At 43.0% G+C, this 22,058-nt stretch overlaps 1 protein-coding gene across 1 annotated transcript in view; it reads left to right on the top strand.

Annotated features, from left to right (window-relative positions):
• Nucleotides 1-21,435, top strand: part of CTTNBP2 (cortactin binding protein 2) — a 121,258-nt gene extending 99,823 nt beyond the window's left edge. Inside the window, exons 16-23 of the mRNA XM_038752501.1 lie at nt 230-417; nt 3,596-3,774; nt 6,345-6,532; nt 6,737-6,922; nt 11,565-11,625; nt 12,992-13,124; nt 14,641-14,748; nt 20,463-21,435. Coding sequence (XP_038608429.1) covers nt 230-417; nt 3,596-3,774; nt 6,345-6,532; nt 6,737-6,922; nt 11,565-11,625; nt 12,992-13,124; nt 14,641-14,748; nt 20,463-20,705 — 1,286 coding nt within the window. The 3' untranslated portion in view covers nt 20,706-21,435. The remainder of the gene's footprint in view (nt 1-229; nt 418-3,595; nt 3,775-6,344; nt 6,533-6,736; nt 6,923-11,564; nt 11,626-12,991; nt 13,125-14,640; nt 14,749-20,462) is intronic.
• The last annotated feature ends 623 nt before the right edge of the window (nt 21,436-22,058 follow it).

The raw sequence follows: 22,058 nt of genomic DNA, 5'->3' as shown, positions 1-22,058 counted from the left end.
GAATATGTATGGCTTAGGGCATTTGTTGGTAAATTTATTTAACAGTATTTACTGATTGCCTACTGTAAGCAGAGCACCATACTTGGTATCTGGGAGTACAGTAAAAATTTGATGAAGGAGGTCCCTGTCCTCAAAGACCTCACAGTCTTGACAGATTCCATAAGTGATTTGCTGGATGGAAGCATGATCTATTGCCATATTGTGTTTTTGTGTTCTTTTTTTTTTTCAGGGAATGGAGTGGCCGATTCTTATTACTTCCACGAAAACTGCTTTGTGGTGGGAACCATTGCAAAGTCGTGTCTTCAGGGATCTGATCTCTTAGTGCAGCAACATTTCCGCTGGGTTCAGTTAAGATGGGATGGAGAGCCCATCCACGGGCTTCTGCAAAGGTTTTTAAGAAGGAAAGTGATGAATAAGGTAAGAGAGCGGCAATAGCTGGATCATTAAGTCATTTCTTTATTGTCCGGGGAAAGCTGTGACTCTAAATCTGAAAAGTGAATTCTTTATGGAGTTGTCTGGGTCCAAGAACTTCTGAGCATTAAGCCAAATCTGATCATTCAGTCAAAGCTCCTTGGCAATATAACTACTTTGGTCTTTTATGATACTATTTTCGCCATATCCACACTATTTATTATTCTATAATCTTCATTCAGTCAATCAATCAATCAATCATATATATTGGGTGTGTACTGTGAGCAGAGCACTATACTAAGTGCTTGAGAGAAAACAATACAGCAAAGTTGGTAGACCAGTTCCCTGACCTAAAGGAGCTTACAGTCTAGATTGGGAGACCAACATTAAAATAAATTATGGATATGTAAATAAGTGCTGTGGGGATGAGGGTGGGGTGAATAAAGGGTACGAATCCAAGTACAAGGGTGATACAGAAGGGAGAGGGAGTAGAGAAAATGAGGATGTAGTTAGGAAAGACCCCTTGGAGGAGATTTGATTTATTTGTAAAATAAATAAATAGTAAACTTCTATCTTGTTTACCCTTATTCACTTCACAGTCTGGAATTTTTTAATTTTAGGGAGGCGGGATGAAAAAGGGACCAAGTTAGGGCGATCCATAAAGGAGTGGGAGAAGAGGAAAGCGGGGCTTAGTCAGGAAAGGCCTCTTGTACTAAGCACTGTACTGACTGCTTGGGAGAGTACGATACAACAAAGTTGGCAGACGTTCCCTGCCCATCATCAATCAATCAGTAGTATTTACTGAGAGCTCACTGTGTGCAGAGCACTGGTACTAGATTCTTGGGAAGGTATAATATGACAGATTCCCTGCCCATAATGGTGGAATTAGCAGAGTCTCAGGAAAAGGGAGGTTTCCCTTGAGGGCATGGTGAATTGAAAAGTGACAACTGATGGAACATAAAGGAGAGAGACACATAAGTGGGAGAGAGCACTATAGGAGGGCAAGCCAAAGGGAATTTTAAGCCTCCTGCCCTGTTTTCTTTTTTCCTCATGTTAAAAAAGAGAAGAAAGGCACTAGCCACCTTTTTCCTTTACAAAAGAAACTCCCCAAGTGGCTGAATAAAGCAGTTCCTGGGTAAGCACACAATTTGATTGGTTGACAGCATGGAACATCAGAGACTGGAAGCAGCAGAAGTGAATAAATCTTTTGTGGAAGCCAACAGCCTGTAATTACCTTCTCCTCCAGCCTCTTTCTCTGAGGCCCTATAGTCAGTGTTGGAGACAGGATCCTGGGCTGGATGTCCTGTGGGTTTGAACTAGCAGTGGCTCTGCTGATGGTTTTCTGCTCCTAAATAACTTCTGAAAGCTGAGGTTTTTGTTTAGACCTCTTTGCTGCTTTTGAGTGTGCCCTTTCTCTGCTTTAGAGATTTTCAAACTGTTGGAAGTGAGAGCAGATTTGATTTTCCAACAATGTAACTAGCTATTAAAGCTCCCCATTTTTATAGCTCTTGATCTCCAAATCCTGCTGGAGCAGTATCCAAGGTAGGGGTTATGGAAATAGAACAGACATTATTTTTTGAGGGAACATTTGGGAAAAGAATAGGATTAACCCCAAATGATTCACTATTTGAATATTCATGCCATCTGAATGCTGCCTTATTTGTTCACATTGTTTTGATCAAAACATTCTTCTTTTGTCTAGTGTGGGATGTGACCAAATTGCACTGCTTCTCCAAAGATAACCTCAATTATTTAACAATATAGGCATGAGCAAAATGCCTATAGTAACATAAACATGAATTTTATTTAGCTCCATGGTGATTTTGTTATTTTGAGAGCTCTCAGATGGCAAGTAATCCTGTTTAATTTTAGGATTTTGTCCTAAAACTAGAAGAGAAGGTTTTGTACAATATACTTCTCAGATAGAGATGTTACCATTAAAAACTTAAAGGAGTGGTATAAATATCCTTAAACCAGTTTGGCACTTCCATATTCACATGTGTTTATTATCATCATAACACTCAATATTGAGTGTCTACTGTGGGCAGAGCACTGTACCGAGCACTTATTGTGAGTGTAGCGCTTTATCAGTTTCATGAAAGCATACAATAGAAGTAAATGATAAAGCATCACCTAATAGAAACCAGCCTGGCGTAGTGGAAAGGGCAAGGCCTGGGGATCCGAGGACCTAGATGCTAATCCCGGCTGTGCAACTTGCCTGCTGTATGACCTTGGGCAAGCCACCTAGCATCTTGGTGCCTCAGTTTCTCATTTGTAAAATGAGGTTTAAATACCTGTTCTCCCTCCCCATTAGACTGTGAGCCCCACATTCATTCATTCAATCATATTTATTGAATGCTTACTGGGTGCAAAGCACTGTACTAAGCATTTAACATGATATAGGAACTGTATTTGATCTGATTATCTTGTTTGTACCCCAGTGATTATTATTAATAATGATATCTGTTAAGCACTTACTATATGCAAGGTACTGTATCAAGCTCTGGGATAGACACAGAATAATTGGTTTGGGCACAGTACCTACCCAAAAAGAGGGTCATAATCTAAGCTTAGTACCCTCATAGTAAGCATTTAACAATCATTATCATTATTGCTAAAATAATCATTATCCTAAAGGGCCATACCCAAATTGTATTCACATAACAGTAACAAGAATAAAAGCATAGATAGAATTGATTTAAAAAGTAGGCAACTACCAAGTGAATAGAATAAATAAACAAATATACATAAATGTGCCAATATGTTTAAATGGCATGACTGGGGATGGGGATACGGGGAACACCTCTTGAAGGAGGAGGGTTTTTAGAAGGCTTTGAAGATGGAGAGAGATATCATTTGACAAATTCAAAGGGAGAAGAAAGACTATGAAGGAGGAAAAGTGGGGACATGGGGTCAACTCGTCTCTACCAAAACAAGCCAAGTTTTTCTCTTTTACCATCATAGCAGAGCGCGAAGACTGGTAGAGAAGGTATATGAGGTGAAATGTCTTCTCCTGTCCCATTTTTCCATGCCCAGTTCTATTCAGAATTGTGGCCAGTTTGAAATTACTCCTGAGCCTCACATGTGAATGCAAATATAGTCATGTTCTTCAAGTTTCAAAAACCTCCTTCTCCTCTCCAGGTAGTTTTAGAAACTTTCCTCTGTGTCTCTACCCTTTCTCTAGTTCCGAGGGAAAGTGCCTTCTCCCTGTGATCCCGTGTGCAAGGTTATCGATTGGATCCTTACCGTCTGGCACCAGCTGAACTCCTGTTTGTCCCGCCTGGGCACTCCAGAGGCCCTTATAGGGCCCAGGTATTTCCTGTCATGCCCAGTGGTTCCAGGGCATGCCCATGTGACTGTGAAGTAAGTGGGTCTTGTTTAGTTTGTGGTGCAACAGAAAGAACATCTGTAAAAATGGGGATTAAGATTGTGAGTCTTATGTGGGCAGGGACTGTGTCCAACCTGATTAGTTTGTATCTGCCCCTCCACTTAGTATGGTGTCTGGCACTTAGAAAGTGCTTAATGAATACCATAAAAAAAGGCAGGGCAAGTCTTCTGATGTATTAGAAGGTGGAGAGAAGCAAGGAGATTTTATCACTTCGGAGACCCTTAAAGCTTTTGACTGAGGTGAAATTTCTCTAAAAAGTTTACTTTTTTCAGACTTTGCTTGGGTCAAAAAAAAAGTTTAGTTTTAATGGGGCAAAAATGGGCAAAACCTAAGGAATTTGGAGGACACAAGTTAATGAAGCATTTGATTGCCTAGCCACCCTTAAAGTATGTCCCAAATCATTGTGGAATCTGGGTTCTAATCCCAGTTCTACCACTGGCATATGGCAATCACTTATCCTCTCTGAACCTCATTTTCCTCATCTGTAAAACTGAGATAACATGTGTTTGTTCCTACTCCTAAGAAGTGTTGAAGGGGCAAAATGAGGTTTTTTTTATTATTTTGTGCCTACTATATGCAGAGCCCTAAATCAGTACATTTATTGAGTGCTTACTGTATGCCAAGCACTGTACTAAGTGCTTGGGAGACTAGTCCATCAGTCAGTCAGTTGTATTTATTGAATGTTTACTATGTTCAGGGCATTTTACTAAGCACTTCAGAGAGTAAAATACAACAATAAAGAGACACATTCCCTGCCCACAACAAGAATTGGTAGTCACTTTCCCTTTCTGAAATGAGCTTACACTCTAGAGGAAGCTGAAATAGATAGGAGAGAGTGCAATAAATGTGAAAGAAATGTTCCCTTCCCTCAAAGAGTTCACACTCTAATGATAACTTTGAGGAAAGTTCTTTAAATATAATAAATCATTATTATCAATTTAAGATGTCATCATTTCCAGAATTAAGTGCCTGTATTGCAGAACAACACTGAGTTAGGCACTTAATACAGAGCTCTGCAGATATTGTACAGAGCACCACATTGAGATGTCATTTTTTTCTTTAATGATATTTAAGTCCTCACTATGTAATAGGCACTGTACTAAGCACTGGGGTAGACACAAGTTAATCAGGTTGGACACAATCCCTGCCCAACATAGGGCTCACAGTCTTTAATCCCCATTTTACAGATGAGGTAACTGAGACACAAAAAAAATTAAGTGACTTGCCCAGTATCATGGAGTAGACAACTGGTAGTGCTGGGATTAGAATCCAAGTCCTTCTGACTCCCAGGCTCAAGTTCTATCCACTAGGCCATGCCGCTTCTCTTTCCTGCTTTGGAGGAGATCCTGGTCTAATGGGGAAGTTGAACTGATAAAAATGATGCTATGATGCCTGAGATTTCAGGAGGTAAATCTTGAATAATAAGGAATAATTATAATATTTATTAAATACTTACTATGTGTAGCAATAGTAGTAGTAATAGTATTTATTAAGTGCTTATTGTGTGAAGAGCACTGTACTAAGCCCTGGGAGAGAACATACAGATAGGAATTTTGACATGGTCCCTGTCCCTTGGAGGGCTCACAATCTGAGAGTTCGAGTGGATAAAAGGGATTGGAGACAGACACACCAGAAGTGATGAAACATTAAAACATCACACAAATAAACACACAAAATAGGTTCAATCAATCAATCAGTCGTATTTATTGAGTGCTTACTGTGTGCAGAGCACACAGTCTTGGTGGGGATGGAGGAGTCCGAGAGGACATGGAAGCAGCTTTTATCCCTGTCCTGATGAGCATGGAGCATGCCAGGAGCAGGGACTCTTGATGGAGGAAGGGAAGGTATCATGTGAAAAGCAGTGTACCACATGTACCACCTGTGTGTTGTGCAATATGAACTGTACCACCTGGTAAGGATTTATGATTGAGGCAGAGGGTAATGTGTATTTATTTTAGGTTTATGAGTAAGGTGGTATTTTCTGAATCACATTTTAGGAAGAAGCAGCATGGCCTAGTGGATACAGCATGGGCCTGGGAATCAGAAGGACCTGGGTTCTAATTCCAGTTTTGCCAGTTGTCTACTGGGTGACCTTGGACAAGTCACGTAACTTCTTTATGCCTCAGTTACTATCTGTAAAATGGGGATTAAGCCTGGGAGCCCTAAATGGGACAGGGACTGTGACCAACCTGATTAACTTGTATCTACCCCAGCACTTAGTACAGTACCTGGAACATAGTAAAGATTTAACAAATACCATAAAAAAATGTAAATAACAATGTGTAGGATGAACTGAAGGGGGAGAGGCTGGAGGCAGGGAGGCCATTGAGAAGGCTACTCAAAACATGGCAAGTGTTTGACTGGTGACCATATGGGTGAAGAATAAGGAGCAGATTGGAGAGGGATTGAGCGTCAGACTGAATGTGAGAGTTAACAGACCTCTCAATCCCCAGGTAATTAATTCCCTTGGGGAAATTAAGAATCCCTCTGGGGGAGAAATGCCTGTGGCTCTATGGCCTAAAGCAGATTTTCTCTGTCCTTCCAGGTGGATGTCCAAATTATGGAACGCCGTGATTGCTCCCAAAGTTCAAGAAGCCATACTCTCAAGAGCCTCCGTGAAGAGACCAGCAGTCAGACCGAGTCCCAGCCAAGGGCAGCAAGCCGTGGTCAAAGCAGCCCTCAGCATCTTGCTGAACAAGGCCATTCTACACGGCTGTCCTCTCCCCAGAGCAGGTACAGGGGCTGGCTGAATCCCCAGTCTCGAAAAATTAGGCTGATGGATTGATTTTGACATTATTTATTGAATCTGAGAGATTGAGCAGCCCCTGGAGCAAATAAGGGCTTCCCAGATGCCACAATCCTCCAGGAATCTGGGATCATGGGGCGTTAGCCACTGCTCGACCCCTTCCCTTCTGACTCTCCGTGCTCTGATTTTAGAGTTGGGCCAGTATATGGCTGAGTTCCGGAGTGGGTGCTTCCCGTTATCCATGGTTTCCAGCTACAGCGGTAGTCACAGGAAGAAAGGAGAGAGTGGGTCCTGGAGGAAAGTGAACACCAGCCCCCGAAAGAAATCTGGCTTCTCCTCTTCCCAGGCCTGGACTAAGCAAGAGGCTAGGAAGGACGGTAAGGAGCTACCCTAGAGGTCCTCTGATAATTTGTAATCCACTAGACTGTAAACTCCTTGGGCACAGGGATTGAATCTATCAACTACATTGCACTTCCTCAAGCACTCAGTACAGTGCGCTGCACACGCACACAGCCCAGCACCAAGCAGCTTCTTCCAAACTGGGTTTTACAGATAGTTGTTTGGTACACTGAGGACTGATTATCTGGGGTGAAGCTACTTACCCACAGGGTCAAGCCCTAACCAAATCTCAGAGGGTCTTTGGCTCTAGCTGTAATTTCTGAGACCATTCCTAGTCTCAGACTTCCCTGTTCCAGATCTGATTTCCCGAGGGAGCTGCCCATTCCCTGGTTATCATTAATCCTAAATGTCCTCTGGTCGCAGCCAGCAAAATTTCTTTACACCTAAATCCTATATTCAGTAGTAATGGTTCAGTGGGTGTTTAACCAGACAAGGGGCCCTCCTTCTTAGCTCCCTTTGATCAAGTAGATGAGGAGATAAGGAATTTCCAAGAAAAAAAACCCTGCTAAGAATTCCTCAAAGACCTAGGAAAAATAAAGTCCCCTCATGGTGAAGAGAACTCATTTTATATAGGTTGAACATCAATTAAAAGTGTTCATAATCCATCTCCCGCCTACCATTCCTTTTCAAACACCCTGAATGAGTTAATAATTATAATAATGGTACTTGTTAAGTACTTACTATGTGCCAAACCCTGTTCTAAGCACTGAGGTAGATACAAGGTAATCAAGTTGGGCACAGTCTGTGTCCCACATGGGGCTCACACTCTTATCCTTGTTTTATGGATGAGATAACTGAGGCACAGGGAAGTTAAGTGACTTGCCCAAGGTCACACAACGGACATGTGGCAGAGTTAGAACCCAGGTCCTTCTGATTCCCAGGCCCATGTTCTACACACTAAGCCATGAGGTGTTTGCACCCTCTGCCTTCACTTCCCCTCCTTCACTGAAATCTGACTTCCACTCCCTTGACTCAACAGTAACTGCCCTCTCCTAGGGCACCAATAATGTTCTCCATGCCCAGTCTAATAGAGTCTACTCCATCCTAATCCTCCTAGACTTTCAACAGTCTTTGACCCTGTGGACCTCCCCCTTCTTCTGGAAACCTTAACCAACCTTGGCTTCACTGATTCTGTCTTCTCTTGATCCTCCTCCTATCTCTCCAGCCTCTCCCTCTTGGTCTATTTCATCTGCTACTCCTCTACCTCCCTTCCTCTAACTGCGGGGGTCCCTCGGTGCTCAATTCTGGGTCCTCTTCTATTCTCCATTGACACCCACTCCCTTGGAGAACTGGTAAAGCTTCAATTACCATCTCTATGCAGAGGACGGTCCAGTTCTACCATGTCTGCTGTTTTATACTTTTCCAACTGCTTAGTCTGGTGCTCTGAACACTGTAAGTACTCAATAATAATAATAATGATGATGGCATTTATTAAGTGCTTACTATGTGCAAAGCACTGTTCTAAGCGCTGGGGAGGTTACAAGGTGATCAGGTTGTCCCACGAGGGGCTCACAATCTTAATCCCCATTTTACAGTTGAGGTAACTGAGGCCCAGAGAAGTGAAGTGACTTGCCCAAAGTCACACAGCTGACAATTGGCGGAGCCGGGATTCGAACCCATGAACTCAGACTCCAAAGCCCGGGCTCCTTCCACTGAGCCACACAATAAACTCTCTTGATTGATTAATCTACCCCGTCCAGCCCCCTTCTCCTTTTCTGCACTCTCACATTTCCTCCTGCCGTCAGCACATCTCTCGTTGAACGAACCACCTTCACCTCAAACATAACATTTCCAAAACAGAACTTCTCATCCTCCCGTCCAAACCATTTCCTCTCCTTGACTCTCCCATCATTGTTAACAACAACACCACCCTCCCCTGTCTCACAAGTCCACAACCTCGGTATTATCCTTGACTCGTCTTTTTCCTTCAAGCTGCATATTCAGCCAATCACCAAATCCCATCACTTCCATCATCACCGTAGTTCTAGAATCCACCCCTTCTTTTCCATCCAAACTGCTACCATCCTGGTCCAAGCACTTGTCATATCCTGTCTTGACTACTGCATTCTTGACTACTAGGAGAAGCAGCGTGGCTAGGAGAAGCAGCGTGGCTCAGTGGAAAGAGCCCGGGCTTTGGAGTCAGTGGTCAGGGGTTCAAATCCCAGCTCTGACAATTGTCAGCTGTGTGACTTTGGGCAAGTCGCTTCACTTCACTTCTCTGGGCCTCAGTTCCCTCATCTGTAAAATGGGAATGAAGACTGTGAGCCCCCCATGGGACAACCTGATCACCTTGTAACCTCCCCAGCGCTTAGAGCAGTGCTTTGCACATAGTAAGCACTTAATAAATGTCATCATTACTGCAACAGCCTCCTCACAGACCTCCCTGCCTCCAGTCTCTCCTCTCTCTAGTTCATTCTTCATTCTGCTATTCAAATCTTTTTCCTAAGATATTGTTCTTTGCACATCTCCCCAGTCCTCAAAAACCTCCAGTGGTTGTACATACATCTCTGTATCAAATAAAAACACCATGCCTTTGACTTTAGGGCACCAAATTAGCTCTCTTGCTTCTACTTATCTTTGCTACAGTCCCATTGCAACCCAGCCCACTCACTTTGCCTTCCAATGCCAACCTATTTATTACGTTTCAATCTCATCTCTCTCGACCCTTTGCTCCTGCCTGGAACTCCCTCCTACTTCGTATCTTTCGTATCTTTCAGACCACTGTTCTCCCCATCTTCAGAGTCCTACTAAAATCTCACCTCCTCCAAGAAGTCTTTCCTGACTCACCTCTCATCTCCCCACCCTGGGTCTTAGCAATGAGATCTAGCAATCTGTGATGCTGAGATTCCAAGCTTAGCAGGCTGACAGGATGGTGGTGTTGCCAAAGGTGATTGTGAAGGAAGGGCATAGGGGGTGGCTTTTGTGTCAGGGCAAAAAAGTGAAAACATAAAACCTACTGACATCACTGCTGGATGTGTACCTGATAGATAAGGTGAAAATTTTCTTGTTCATTTAATCTTCTCAGTTCATGTCCCTCCTACTTAGACTGTGAACACCATGAGGGGCATAATTATCTTGTATCTATCCCAGTGGTTAGCACAGTGCTTGACACATAGTAAATGCTTAAACAAGTGTTATTATCATTAACAGTAATAATAATAATATCATGATTAATCCAACAACAGCCCATAGCCATTTAGCCTGTCCTTAGTGGGTGCACACACACACATACACACACACACACACACACACACACATATTTATATTTATCTCATTTTACATAGATTTACAATACTTACCTATTTTGCTCTACTCCCACTCTCCAGGGTTATAACATTCTTTCTTCTGCTCTCATAATTTGTAAATGATTTAGGTCTCCCTGCCTCCCGCATTAGATCATAAACTTTCCAAGGACAGGACCATCCATGTCTTCTGTTTGTTGGCACCCAAATAAGCACTCAACCAATACCATTGATTGATTGAATATTTTGCTTTCTAAAAGGGATTTCTTGTTTCTACCTCAGAAAACTCGGCCCACTTCCCTCAACTTTTCCCTAAACCATGATAAGAAAGTGCACGGAGAACAAAGAGCAAAGCCCTGGGTAGGAGGAGAACATTCATCCTAAAGACGATTAGTCCATCATTTACCATGAAGCATTTATGGGATTTCAGTGTGATACAGAGCACTTTAAAACCAGAAATGTAGATGAGTCCCCAGGGCGATCTCAGTCTAAATTGAAAGCAGACGGCATCTATAAAAATCCCATCACTCACAGAACACTGCTTCCTGGGATAAACCAGAGGGCTCCTGGTGATTTTCCAGAACCCCACTTTGAAGGTCTGCCTTTGTTTCATATGGGTATCAATCCAACTGTCAATTCCTCTTCTTTTAGAACTACAAATGTTCACCTTAGCCACCACTAAACTCTTCCATCTCTGACACAGGTCATGTGTCTGTTTTTCGGCCAGCCTGGAAACACTCAGTTTCAGAGGAAAACACTTCTGCTCTTGATTAATGAGACCCCATAATTCTCGAGGGACTGACTGTATGTGTCTTCAAAGTTCCTCTCTAAAAAAAGAAACGAAGGAAGGCATGGATGACCTAGACATTAAACTGGGACATGCTTCCCAAGGGGTCAGATCTGAAGCCTTTGAAGGCTCTGTGGAAATTAGACCCCTGGCAGTTAAGGAGGGACTGAGGCATGAGGCAAGCCCCTACCTAATGTCAGGAGAGTTAAGATATTGGTTCTGGTTTAGGTAACACTGACAATAATGCAGTGGACTCTTGCCTGGTCTGCATCATAATCCCATCTCCTTTCTCTTCTGTGAAAGAGAAGTCTTTTGTCCACTGAACTCACAAGGAGGAGGTTGTCTACATTCATTCAATTATATTTATTGAGCGCTTACTGTGTGCAGAGCACTGTACTAAGCGCTTGGGAAGTACAAGTCGGCAACATATAGAGGCGGTCCCTACCCAACAACAGGCTCACAGTCTAGAAGATCCAGCCAGATATAACCATGGCAACCACCTGTCTTCCAAGCACAAAATTCAGGCCAGGTTTCTCTTATAACAGGGGATTTGTGTAGCACCCCACTGAATTGGTTTCTGTTTCTCTGTAGGTATAAGAAATGACACAGGACATCAAAATGGCAACAGCATCACTTCTCTAGCAAAACAAAAGTAAGTTTGTCTTGACACAGGAACCGCAGCTAAATAACCATGTTTGAACAACCAGCATTCTTGTAAGAAAGATGTCTCTTCAGGACTCAAGGAAACTAAAAGCTTCATTGATTTTGTTAGATAAGTGGATTCTACCTTCAAGATAAAAACAAAAGTCTACTTTAAATAGGAAAAAAAACTGCCAGGTTTGAATTAAGCATGAAAAGTACCTAGAAAGTGATTACTAGTTGCTATAATTACTATTGATGTTTTAAGAAATGTCTGTTCTGATTTGTGACTGGAGATTATATTTGCCCAGGATTCTAAATGTTTGTTGTTGGGGTTTTTTTCCACAATTCTTCCCAAGTTCTGTTTTCTTAGCTCAAGTCTCACCACTACAAAAGGAATTTTCCCTTGGAATTTTTTTGTCACTGGGATAGTGCACAGGAATGGTAGACAGGTCTTTGCCTTCTGTAAGTCACCAATTATAATTTGAAAAATGGAACTTTTACCCTTTGCTTTTCTTCCTGTAAAGTTTGGCAGGGATAAATCTGAGCCACATATGTCTTCTCAGTAGGATTTGGAAGTTGGGCCAAGTGTTTTTTTTTAATGTAAAGAGATCTGGATCCATTTTAGCCTTGCTGCTAGGATCTGTAAACTGTAGGTCGCAACGCATGTTGTGTATCAGGATGTGTGTGTCCCAACCCTGTGGTCCAGGGGTGAAAACCAGACTCAGTCAATAGTTTTCTTTGAGCACCTATTGTGTAGAGAGCTCTGTGCATTTCTTGGGAGAGTACAGTAGTTAGTAAATGGTCCCTGTCCCCAAGGAGCTTGCGATCTATCAAGGGAAATAATTTACAGATAGGAGAAAAAAGGAAAAGGGCAAATGTGCATGAGTAGCACTGGACTAATGAGCTGATGTAGCATCTTTGCATTCATGTAGGTTCTCTGCTGATTTATTTTGTAATTATTATTTATGTGCTTCTTCTTTATTTACTTGGCTCATTGATTGCTTTCACACTCCTGCATGATAAAGCTTCATATAAGCACTCAGTAAATGACTTAAAATAAATACCTTTGATGAGGATAATGACGATAATTCATATCTGCTTGTCTTTCTTATTAGACTGGTAATTTCCGCTTACTGTTCTGCTTAGACTGGGAGCCCCACATGGGACAGAGACTTGTGTCTGACCTGATTATCTTGTATCTACCCCAGTCGTTAGTACAATGCTTGGTACAGTGTAAGTACTTAACAAACAACACAATTATTCATTCATTCATTTTTTCGATCCTATTTATTTGGTGCTTACTGTATGCAAAGCACTGTACTAAACACTTATGGATTTCGTTGTTTGTCTCTCTCTTTCTCTTTTTTGGGATGCAGATCTTTAGAGAACGGCCATCCACAAGTGTTACATCTAGATCAAAGGCTGTCTCTAGGTTCCGATGATGAGGTGGACCTTGTGAGGGAACTTCAGAGCATGTGTTCCAGTAAATCTGAATCTGATATAAGCAAGGTGAGCCCTGAGCTTGATTCATCACGTGATCATGGGGGCAGGACCTGATCTTGAGGGTAAGGGAACTGGTCTCCCCTGTGAGGCCGGCCGGAATAGATCTTACTTTCTCAGTCGATTAATCGGTAGCATTTATTGAGTGATTTCTCTGGGCATTGCACTAAGCACTTGGGAGAGTAAAATCTCTCCTCAGGGAAGAGCCTCCTCATGTCAAGCCTACATGTGCTCTGGCCTTTGATGCCCTGTGGTGCCCCTCCCTCATCAGCAGGGTCCCTGACTCTCCCATTCCCTAGGATGGCCAAGTTCTGACAGCCTTGAGTCCCCACTGCAGTGGACCCCCTCGGTTGGCAATGGTAGAATTATTCCTGTTCCACACAGTCCCTTGTGGAAAACGGCCACCTTTCTCTTGCAACCAGATAGCAGTAGGAGTATCAGAAGCTATTTCCTTCATTTTTCTCCCATGGGACACTTGCTTTTCACTTCTGTCCCCTCCTCCACCAGTATGAGTGACTTAAATATGAAGGGCTGCCAGCCTGGGCCAGACTCCTGATGCAACCTTAGTCCTTTCTCTGACAGTGGCACTAAGATGCTTGACCTCTTAGGATGCTTGACTACTGAAGACAAATGACTATTTAGTGAGCCCCATGTGGGACAGGGACTGCATCGGACCTGATTATCTTGTATCTACCTCAGCAGTCGGTACCGTGCTTGGCACACATAATAAGCACTTCACAAATATTATCATTATTATTTTTACTGACTACAACGTCACAGGGAGATGATTGGGAATGATTGAACGGGACATTACTTGCCCTCATTGAAACTGGAGTCAAGCGACCCTACGTAGTTATCTACTGTGACAACAGCACAGTGAATCAAATTTATAACCAAGGCTTTTCCTTTCTTGCTCTCTTCTGGGTATTAGAAGGAGGTAGGTCATACAAATGACAGATGTTGCCTACAGATTGTTTTCCTTTAGATGAACCTGTGACTGTGATAAGCTAGTTAAGTTTGTGGTGTGGGAGACTAGAGAGACAATGTCTTAAGCTCATTTTGAGCAGGGAACATGTCCACTAATTCTGTTGTAGTTTCCCAAGCACTTAGTACAGTACTGTGCACATAGTAAGCACTCACTAGATACCATCGATTGCTTGATTGATGTGCCTGCTATTTGCAGCACCTGCTCCTCGTTTTAAAACCTGCCTCTTGGTCTCCTGATCTTCCCAAAGCTTTTGGTCAAGGCTTCTCCTGATTACTACACCTCAGGCAGTTTGCAGTGTAGACAGGTTGTCCATGTTATCCTACAAATGTACTGGAGAAATACCACCCCCTTCTTGGAAGAAAACAGTTCATTCCCTCCTGAAAATGCTCTAGAATGAGGAGCCTTATTTAAACTTTAGGCTCTCTTCTCATTGAAATGCTTTTGGATTTGATCACCAGTGTCCTCAGACTGATGGTATTCTGGCTTTAAGATTCCAAGTTAAGTCCTCCAGAATTTCAATTTTCCCCATTTTTTCAGATTGCAGATTCCAAGGATGATTTCAGAATGTTTGGCAGCTCCCGGACTGATCCCGATCCTGAGTTTTCACCGACCATGCCTGATCCAAGTTTGCCAAGCTCCGAAAAGGTAAGCACCATGGTGAGCCCTGGGGTAGGGTGGAATAGGATCTCTCGGTAGGAATAACACCAAGAGTTACCTCTCCATTTCCACAGGGAACGAAATCTGCTCTTGTGCTTCAGCAGTGAGGTTGAGAAAACTGGTGGTTTGTCACCAAATAACATCAAAGGGCAATTATTTCTGTCCACATGGATAATCTCAAAGAATGCCTGAAACGTAAAGCCCAGAGGCTTTCTTTAAATTCCCTTTGATTTGATTTTACTTCTTGGAAAGTCTCTGGGTGGCCTAGAAAGATGGTTCTTGGTTTTCATTGGCTGGTGGCAAAAGTACCAATAGTAATAGAGTTTTCATTGCTCTGAATCAGAATTGCAAAATGAAAGTGTTAAATAGAATGTCAACAACATCAGGAACAGAAGAGTGGTTATTAGTCAGGGACGGGAAGTAATAGGAGGTTGAGCAGATTCTATTCCTGGAATTTCCATTTCAGAGACAAGGCATCTTGCTTTTAGGGACTTAGTTCTCACTAAAGGACATGATGAAAAATCAGAGTCATAGTCAAGGAAGAAAAGCAAGGGAAGGTAGGATCCATCAGCTCTTCCTTTCCAATGAGCAAGTCATCTCATTTTAATTTTATTTCATAATTTGTCAAAATAGATCCTGTAATAGTTGACAGTGTACCCTAGCAGAGTGTGGGTTTATTTTTGGTGAGGCTGAAAAAATAAAGCTTTGATTTTTGTCTAGCACCAAAATCCAACCCTTCAGGGGGAGTCCCTACACCTATGCTATGAGAATGCTATTGATCAGTTCCTGTACAGCTGAATATCAAATAGCCCCAGCCACAGTGGGGCTATTTGACAAAGGTGCAGATTTACTTTGCAGATATGATAGCAAAATCTAATGTCTGTGCTTGGCTGGTTCAAATCTTGTTCCACCCCTACCACCCCCAGAACCATGTGCAGGACATGGACAGGACAGGCAGGTAAATGGATATCCCATGGTTCATGCACCTTGAATGTGTCTGAGTCTCCTTCACATCAGTTCTCTCAGTTTACCCTCCTAACATCCCTGTGAGGCAGGGACACACACATTTTATTCTCCCCCAAACTACAGGTAAGGATACCGTGACCCAAAGAGGTCAAGTGATTTGTCCAAGGTCGCACAGCTGGCCAACTCTCCTGACATCCCAGTCCCGTGCTTCTCTACTGGGTTTTGCTGCTCGCCATTTCCCAGGACTAGAAGCATTCCATTTCCCCACTATGTTCTTAGACTAAATAATGATACTACTAATAATGATAATAATAATATTTACGAAGTATTTCGTCTGTGCTAAACACTGGGGAAGATATAAGCTAATCAGATCAGACAGATCCCGCCTCACACAAGCTTCTGCTGACTGGAAAGATGCTGGCTGAGAGAGGACGGGATTGAAATTTGCAAAAACACTAAGGGTGCGGATGGGACCAACGTGAATTTGGTCACTAAATCCCACAACACCAGAAGAGGATGCACCAGGAGGGGTCACTCACCAGAGCACGAGGCTCATAGGGTCAAGCAAACAAAAGGAAAAACGTCTTCACCCTTGCAGTGGGAACAACCTGGAATTTGTTCCCACAGGAAGTTGTATAGCTGAATATATCTGACTGATCCAGGAAGGGTTTGGATGAACTCATAGATGAGTGGTAATAGTGGTGGAAAGAGCCTGGGCTTGGTAGCCAGAGGTCATGGGTTCTAATTCCAGCTCTGCCACTTGTCAGTTGTGTGACTTTGGGCAAGTCACTTAACTTCTCTTTGCCTCAGTTCCCTCATCTGTAAAATGGGAATTAAGACTGTGAGCCCCATGTGGGACTTGTATCCCCCCAGTGCTTAGAACAGTGCTTCACACATAGTAAGAGCTTAACAAATGCCATCATTATTATTATTATTATTAGTAGTAGTAGTAGTAGTATTTATTTAGTGCCACTTTAGGCAGTTCATTGTACTTGGTGTTTGAGAAGTACAGAATAACAAAGTGACATGTTCCCCACTAACAAAGACCTTGCACCGTAATGGGGGGAAACAAGCCTGAAAATGTTTATAACTAGAGTGGCTGAAATAAATGAGTCCATGTGTATGCATGAGAGCTGAGGAGGGTGTAAATAGGTCTGTGTTAGCACTGGCTGAAGGGATAATATGGCTCAGGTTACTGGGAAATCAATCAGGGAAAACTTGTTGGTGAACATGGAATGTAAGGAGGACTTTAAATGTAGGGAGAGCTGTGGTCTGTGGTCCATACTGTGTTACTGGGAAAGAAGGACTGGGCATGTTAAAAGACTCAAGGAAAATTCTATGAAACCACCACCAGCTCCCTTGCCTCTTAAGTGTTTTCTATGATGATTCCTCCTCTTTTAAATTCACCACAATCTGAGGAGCAGTGAAATAATTTGGCTCAGGGTCTCTGAGCCCCCCCCCCGGCAACGTCTCTCCACCACCTCCAAAGTTCATAGATCCATGCCCACAGTTTTAACTACCAATGTCTCGTTGAAAGATCGTGATTGCTCTCCTGCATTTATGGGAAGTGTGCCCTATAGAGGTGTGTTATTTGTTCTCTGGCCATACTCCAGGCACTGGCACCTTGCGTTCAGTTGTCTGGGCAGGAAATGTGTCTACAGTGCCTGGCACAAAATAAGTGCTTAGAAAATACCATAATTATTACCACCTCTGGTATGTTTTAATAATAATAATAATAATGACGGCATTTGTTAAGCGCCTACTATGTGCGAAGTACTGTTCTAAGCGCTGGGGGTGGGGAATACAAATTGATCAGGTTGTCCCACGTGAGGCTCACAGCCTTAATCCCCATTTTACAGATGAGGTAACTGAGGCTCAGAGGAGTTAAATGACTTGCCCAAGGTCACACAGCAGACAAGTGGCAGAGACGGGATTAGAACCCATGACCTCTGACTCCCAAGCCCGTGCTCTTACCGCTGAGCCATACTGTTTCTCACTGAGCCACGCCGCTTCTCACTCTCCTAAGCACTTAGTATAGTTCTTTCTCTGCACTATATATATCTATATTAAGATTTATAGATATAAAAATATATCTATATTTATATAGAGATATATATCAATAAATATGATTGATTGCTTCTGATTTGGGGCCATCTCCATTCGATTTTAAGCTCCGTGAGGGCAGGAATCATGTCTTCACTCATCTCAGTACCAAGGATGTCAGACTAGGAGAGTATTGAATATGTGTGTGTGTGTGTGTGTGTGTGTGTGTGTGTGTGTGTGTAGATATTTGGGTATGTGTTTTAAAGTTTATAAGTGTGACTGTAGGGACAAGGATATAATTACGGGTATGAGGGGCTATCCACATGTGCATGTTTATGTGTGCTTGAGGGATGAAGGGGTGGGATATTCAGTATCTACTGCCTTTGCAAAGTTGTGCCATCAAGTGGAGATAAGGGTTTTTGTCCAGGTTTCGTTCTCTAGACTGTGAGCTTGTCTCTAGACTGTGAGCTCGTTGTGGGCAGGGAATGTCTCTGCTGTTGTATTGTACTCTCCCAAGCGCTCAGTACAGTGCTCCGCACACGGTAAGCACTCAATAAATACGATTAAATGAATGAAGAACGTGAATCCAGGGCAGTCTGGAGCCCTAACGTTTCTCTCCCAGCAGATGGCAGTGCCATCTGCCTTCAGTAGCACTGTCAGGGGTAGAAGCTTTTCCTGCATCTAGAATAATAATAATAATAATGTTGGCATTTGTTAAGCGCTTACTATGTGCAAAGCACTGTTCTAAGCGCTGGGGAGCTTACAAGGTGATCAGGTTGTCCCACAGGGGGCTCAAAGTCTTCATCCCCATTTTACAGAGGAGGTAACTGAGGCACAGAGAAGTTAAGTGACTTGCCCAGCGTCACACAGCTGACAATTGGCGGAGCTGGAATTTGATCCCATGACCACTGACTCCAAAGCTCATGCTCTTTCCACTGAGCCACGCAACAGTATCTTGGCCCATGGCGCAGGGCCTGGCTGTCAATCAATCAATCAATCATTTATTGAGTGCTTACTGTGTGCAGAACACTGTACTAAGCGCTTGGAGTACAAGTTGGCAACATATAGAGACAGTCCCTACCCAACAGTGGGCTCACAGTCTAAAAGGGGGTCCCCACTCTCGCACCACCGACTCCCCTCAGGCGAGAGCAGCCTTCAGACCTCATCTCCCCCTCCTCCCCCTCTCCATCCCCCCCGTCTTACCTCCTTCCCTTCCCCACAGCACCTGTATATATGTATATGTTTGTACATATTTATTACTCCATTTATTTTACTTGTACATATCTGTTCTATTTATTTGATTTTGTTAATATGTTTGGTTTTGTTCTCTGTCTCCCCCTTCTAGACTGTGAGCCCACTGTTGGGTAGGGACCGTCTCTATATGTTGCCAACTTGTACTTCCCAAGTGCTTAGTACAGTGCTCTGCACACAGTAAGCGCTCAATAAATACGATTTATTTAATAAATAAATAAATTGATTTATTATTTGATTTATTGATAATTGATTTATTGATTTATCATTTATTTAATAAATAAATTGATTGATTGATTGATTGATCACAGCAGGGAGCCTGAAATAGCCAGAGTGTGCCCAAGGCCGTGAGCTAGCTGGTCCGCTGACTCTCATGCTTTCTCCATCGTCTTTGGGGATGTTGGGGGGAGGGCCTCCTCTTGCCTGGAATGGCCGAGCCTTCGGCCAGGTGCTCAACCTCACATCTCTCCGTCACCGGACTTGGAAGAGGTCAGAGAAGAGTTGTGTGTGGCTTTCACCCAGTTTATATCTGGCCCGTCTGATTCCAGTGCCAAACTGGACCCTTTCACGTGCAGTTTACATAATTTCAGCACTCGGACTCTTTCCCACGTGGCTCCTGCTAGTGAGTTGCACAACTCGGAAGCTCCGTCCGAGTCTGCACGGACCTAGGAAGGGAAGGCGGTGACTTTGCAGCCGATGAAGGGAGCCAGGATCACCCAGTCTCTACAACTCAACCCAGTATGCTGGCTGGGCTCCTTCTCAGAATGCAACAGCCCTAGGGTCATCTTTCATAGAAAAGTCAGGTGACACAGTGAAGGCCCGCTTCATTTTCAGCTGCCTCACATTAGAGTGTACCCTCTCGATAGTTAGGGAATGTGCACTGTATTTGTTATACTTTCCCAAGCATTTAGAACTGTGCAACTTCCACAGTAGGCCCTCAGGAGAAACCATTATTACAACTAGTACTACCAGTGCCACTACGAATCAGCACCAAACAGGGACAGGGACCTTATAACAACATGGCTTAGCATAAAGAGCATGTTGCCTGGGAGTCAGAGGCCCTGGGTTCTAATCCTGATTCTGCTACTTGCCTGCTGGGTGACCATGGGCAATTCCCTTAACTTCTCTGTACCTGTAAAATGGGGATTCAATACCCCTTCTCCCTCCCATTTAAACTGTGAACGCTATGTAAGACAGGGACTGTGTCCAACCTGATTATCTTGTATCTACCCCAGCGCTCAGTACAGTGCTTGGTTTGTAGAAAGCATTTTAGGAAAACTAGAAAAGTTGTATTCAGCTAGTGATGCTGCCTTTATTCTGCCGGCTCCACTACTTGCCATGGAGTTCAACCACCTTCTCCATCTCTTCCCTCCACCGAGGGTACCAGCCTGAATTGAAGCGGCCATGCTCATGGCACCCCTTTATTTTGTGTTTTGTTACAGGAGGTCTGTCCTCTTAGCAGCAATCCAACTCTCGAATGCAGCAACAATACACCAAAACCCGACTCAGGGGTTTCGAGAGTGAAATCTTTCCTCCCTGTGCCCAGGAATAAAGTCGCACAGTGTTCTCCGAACACCAAAAGAAGCAACAACAGCAGCAGCAGCAGCAGCAGTAATACAAGGCAAAGAGAAATTAACAACAACTTAAAAGAAGAGCTTTGGGTCTTACGCAAAAACATACAATAGGTATACCTGACCAGTAGGCCCTTCCTCCAACTTTCTCGCCATTTACGTTGTCTGTATATTTTGTGTAAAAAAAAAAAAATCAAAGTACGAAAGGATGTACATACCTTTGGAACCCCCCCACCCGACCCCCGTTTCACTATACTATGATATGTGTGTGTATAGGACCACAATTCAGTTTTTATGTAAAGCTGTTTCTAGCCAACTTTGAGTTGCTTTACTCTGGACATGACCTTGGGTTAAGCTATGTTGCCAAGAAGTTATGCCCAGTTTTCAAATTGTTTTCTAACATGAAACTTGTTTTAGTGTAACGATACTATTCAGGGGTATTACCACAGAAACGGTCAGGATATTGTATATACATACTCTTTGAAATTCATGAGTTATCTTACATAGAATACGTTGCACACTGTGTACAGCCTTGGCTTAGAGTATATGTAAATGACATTTTTAAGAGGAAGAACGTGATTTTATCTTCACTCTACGAGGAGTGAATAAATGTGGCAATAACTTAAATGATTGCAAACACAGAATGATTCCTTTTTGCTAGAAGCCATATTAAACACTTTGATTATCCACAAACCCTGCCTGCCTAATTTTGTTTTTTTCTTCAGATGCTTAACCTACCTGTTGAATTGCACCATGTATATGAATGCGATGGGTTTGAAATATGATTCTCGCTACGGATAAAATGACAATGCAATAAACATGGAATCTTTCTTACAAAACTGAAGTTTCTGCTCTGTTCAGTGGATGAAGAAAAGCTTTACCCCTTTGAGAGAATTGGTGGGATGCTTCTTCAGGTGATGTTTCAAGAGAATGATGAACAGTAGGTGGTGAGCAGCATTACAAGTAGTAGGAGATGTCCCCTAAGCTGTAAAAGCCAAGTTTTTGGAAACTGAATTCCACTGTAAGCTCCTTGTGAGCAGGAAGTGTGACTGTTTGTTGTTATATTGTACTCTCCCAAGCCCTTAGCACATAGTAAGTGCTCAGTAAACACCTCTGAATGAATGACTTCCCAATATGGGGTTTGCCCAGGGTAGCATGACCCATTAGATTGTAAGAGCCTTGAGGGAACAGACTGTAGAGTGCTCTCAGGTCAGAGATTGTGTCTACTAACCTGATTGTACTCTTCCAAGCACTTAGTACAGTGTTCTGCATATTGTAAAGGCTCAATAAATACCATTGATTGACCGATTGATTGATTAGGGCAGATCTCTATACCTCTGGTGTGTATTTACAACACAGTCCACAAGCCAGGAATGGAGAACTCTTAATCCTAAAGGTAGATAAGCTGAGTACTTACATGGATAGGCCTATGTAGTGGTCCGCTGACCTTGACACTGTTTATGCACA

This window comes from Tachyglossus aculeatus, chromosome 10, assembly GCF_015852505.1.
Source record: "Tachyglossus aculeatus isolate mTacAcu1 chromosome 10, mTacAcu1.pri, whole genome shotgun sequence".
NCBI lineage: Eukaryota > Metazoa > Chordata > Mammalia > Monotremata > Tachyglossidae > Tachyglossus > Tachyglossus aculeatus.
The sequence above is the reverse complement of the archived record's forward strand: the minus strand, read 5'-3'. Positions and strand labels throughout refer to the sequence as shown.